This window comes from Camelina sativa, unplaced genomic scaffold (genome assembly GCF_000633955.1).
Source record: "Camelina sativa cultivar DH55 unplaced genomic scaffold, Cs unpScaffold00579, whole genome shotgun sequence".
In the NCBI taxonomy this organism is placed as follows: domain Eukaryota; kingdom Viridiplantae; phylum Streptophyta; class Magnoliopsida; order Brassicales; family Brassicaceae; genus Camelina; species Camelina sativa.
In genome coordinates this window covers 18,851-20,731 of record NW_010921739.1, presented here as the reverse complement: position 1 = coordinate 20,731, position 1,881 = coordinate 18,851, and the positions used below count along the sequence as shown (strand labels likewise).

Sequence of the window (1,881 nt, the reverse complement as noted above, 5' to 3'; positions counted from 1 at the left end):
ATATAGCGAAATGGACTCCATTTATTTTAGGATACCTGGATCCATATCAAGATTTTGTCTTCATCTAAAATGAGTCTTGGATTGAATATTAGATCCCTAGTATTTAGTTTTGTTTGTTGAATTCACTCTCCTTGGACCTGAATATCACATATATTTGTTGTATCTGTTTTTTTTTGTGTGTATGGATTTTGACACTTCACGTACATATCCAAAATACATTACCTCTATTTTGCAGAGACCATTAGATGATGTCCAGGAAGAAATGAATGCACTGTTGAGAAGGTCGGATAAGGTGAAGGAGAAACAGGTCAGACGTTGGACTTTTTTAGAGGATTTGAAACTCAAAGGGCTTGTGGCTATTTGTGGTCCTCGAAATTGGACGCACATTGAAAAAAAAATGCATGGAAGAACTGGTCAGAAATGTGCTTTTTGTTTTTGCTTGAGGTATATATATATCTTAGGGTTTTTGTTTCTCTGAAAGTTGAATTATTTTCTTCGTTTTCGTGTGTGAAAGCTAAGACTTGTAGATCAAGGTGGTTTAACCATCTGGATCCAAGGATCAACGATGATGCTTTTAGTGATGAGGAAAATAAAAAGCTACTCGAAGCTCACAAAGAATTAGGTAGCAAATGGTCTAAGATCGCTAGGCGTTTTCATGGAAGGACAGATAGAGAAGTGCATAACCAGTGGGACAAACTTATGAAACAAAAACTGAAAAAGCCATCAACTCCTCCTCATCAAGTAACTGCCAATGACAAAACAGAAGGTGAGAGAAAAGATTCAATATTTGTTCTTGAGTTTAGTTTGTGTCTCTTTTTTAAAACTAACGATCTCATAGATTCTGTTTTAGGGTTTATAGATAGTGTACGTGATGAAAACACAAAGATAAATAACTCTAGCTTGAAGATACCACAAGAGGAAACAACCAATTACCTCAGATCGAAGCATCTCACAGAAGCAATGGAATACTCAGCTCGTCATCACCACTTTTCTAACTTGATCCCTACAGTTTCCTTGGCAATGTTCACACCGCATGTCCCCATCTCTCAACCATCATCATCATCATTACCATCAAAAGCAAACGATACAAAGGCCAAAATACCCCCGAAGTTTATAGATTTTCTCGGGGTAGGGGATTCTTGAAAGATATAAGAAACTACTTGTACAACTTCTTGATTGTTACAATATTTATACATATGATGAGGACTCTATATATAAAACATCAACATAACTTTCTAATTAGTGTTTGGTTGACAAAAAGAAAAAACATCAACATAAACAAGGATGTATTTTCACAAGAAATAAAACTCAAGATTGTGTTTTTCTATTTTCCGAATTTTCAAGTCCAATGGTAAAGGGAGGTAAGTCAAGAAATAAATCAATTGTTGACAAATTTAGATATATAAAGAATTACAAAATATATAACAATTAGTACACACCCAAATTAATTTTATCATTAGTCAACAATTTAGAGATATATAGATAGAAATAAATCAATTGTTGACAGTTTATATATAGTCTTTAGCTATGTTGCATGGAAACGGATACGGAAACGCGGAAACGAAACGTTTCAGAAACTGGAAACGGGTTTTTTTGAAAAATAGGTAATGGAAACGTATATGAAACGTATATATATATAATATAGATATAATAAATCCCTAAACATAAAAATCATAATAAAAAAAATTCTGAAACAACATAAATATTAAATAGTTTAATTAAAAACTGTAACATATTATTGCAGAGTTGATCATAGACTGTTTGTGTTGAAATTATATTATTTATTGCAGAGTTGATCATAGACAGGTAACATATTATTTAAAAGTTAAAATTATATTATTTATTTATTAAATTTCAAAATTATAAAAAAGAGTTTCCTTC

General features: G+C 31.9%; 1 protein-coding gene across 1 annotated transcript; it reads left to right on the top strand.

Moving 5' to 3' along the window:
* Positions 1-262: 262 nt before the first annotated feature.
* Positions 263-1,143, top strand: LOC104773576 (transcription factor MYB35-like). Its single transcript, XM_010498219.1, has 3 exons — positions 263-365; positions 515-766; positions 851-1,143. The coding sequence occupies exons 1-3, from the start codon at positions 263-265 to the stop codon at positions 1,141-1,143; spliced, it is 648 nt and encodes a 215-aa protein (XP_010496521.1).
* Positions 1,144-1,881: the final 738 nt, after the last annotated feature.